Source organism: Petaurus breviceps, unplaced genomic scaffold, assembly GCF_028583685.1.
Source record: "Petaurus breviceps papuanus isolate PSGF00001 unplaced genomic scaffold, PetGlider_PUasm1.0 90294, whole genome shotgun sequence".
NCBI lineage: Eukaryota > Metazoa > Chordata > Mammalia > Diprotodontia > Petauridae > Petaurus > Petaurus breviceps.
The window spans coordinates 1,382,791-1,383,824 of record NW_027187208.1 but is presented as its reverse complement, the minus strand read 5'-3'; the positions used below and the strand labels follow the sequence as shown (position 1 = coordinate 1,383,824).

The 1,034-nt window shown below is 41.6% G+C and overlaps 1 protein-coding gene across 1 annotated transcript in view; it reads left to right on the top strand.

Annotated features, from left to right (window-relative positions):
- OR56B4 (olfactory receptor family 56 subfamily B member 4) overlaps positions 1-396 on the top strand; it is a 660-nt gene extending 264 nt beyond the window's left edge. The window contains exon 1 of the mRNA XM_069107881.1: positions 1-396. This exon is cut by the window's left edge and continues 264 nt beyond it. Within this exon, the coding sequence (XP_068963982.1) occupies positions 1-396 (396 nt within the window).
- Positions 397-1,034: the final 638 nt, after the last annotated feature.

The window sequence follows — 1,034 nt, the reverse complement described above, 5'->3', positions numbered from 1 at the left end:
ATCAGCCTGGCCTGTGATGACATCACAGTCAACAGATTTTACCAGCTGGCCTTGGCTTGGGTCATGTTTGGAAGTGATATGGCCCTGGTCTTTTCTTCCTATGTCCTGATCTTACGCTCAGTGCTGAAGCTGAATTCCACTGAGGCCATTTCAAAAGCCCTCAGTACATGCAGCTCCCACTTCATCCTCATCCTTTTCTTCTACACAGGTATCATTGTGTTGTCAGTCACACACTTGGCAGAGAGGAAGTTTCCCCTAATCCCTGTGCTCCTCAATGTACTGCATAATGTCATCCCTCCGGCCCTCAACCCAATGGTATATGCTTTCAGAACCCAGGAGCTCAGGTTGGGCATCCAGAAGGTACTTGGACAGGGTAGAAAAATGTCCAGAAAGTAGCTTCCATTTGTGAACCCCCTGAGTTGAGGCCTGGGGCAGGGAGAGTTCATGTGCCCAGATCAGAGTCCTTGGTTCTAAATGGTAAATTATTTTTTGCAAGGCATATGAGGGGATAAAGTGGTAATGGCAGTGGGTATAATAGATGAGGGTTAAATGAATTGTTCCTCTTTCCTTCCAGTCCTACCACTTGGTTAGCTAGAGACTTAAGTTTATTGACAGGCTTAGCAATAAAAATGGTGCCCTTAGGGATGCTGTTTATGAAAGGAATATGGAGCCCTGTTTTTATTATTGCTAACTTTCTTTGTCGAAGCACAACCTGAAATGTTTGCAAAGGAGAGCTCAGCCTGGACTCTCCACCCCAAGTAGGCAGTTTTATAGAGTTTATCGTTAATTAATAGATTAATCAGCAAAATTCATTAAGTGACTTCTATGTGTCAGGCTCTATACTAAACACTAGAAATATAAAGACAAAAATAAAAGAGTCCATACCCTCAGGGGGCTTATATTCTTTAGGAAGGAGCAACATATTTTATTAGTGTATAGGCAAGATTAGATGGCTATTGATGTACTTTCCAACTCTTAAGTTCTGTGATTCTATGTACACATATAAGTATATATAAAACATATGTTAAGCAAAT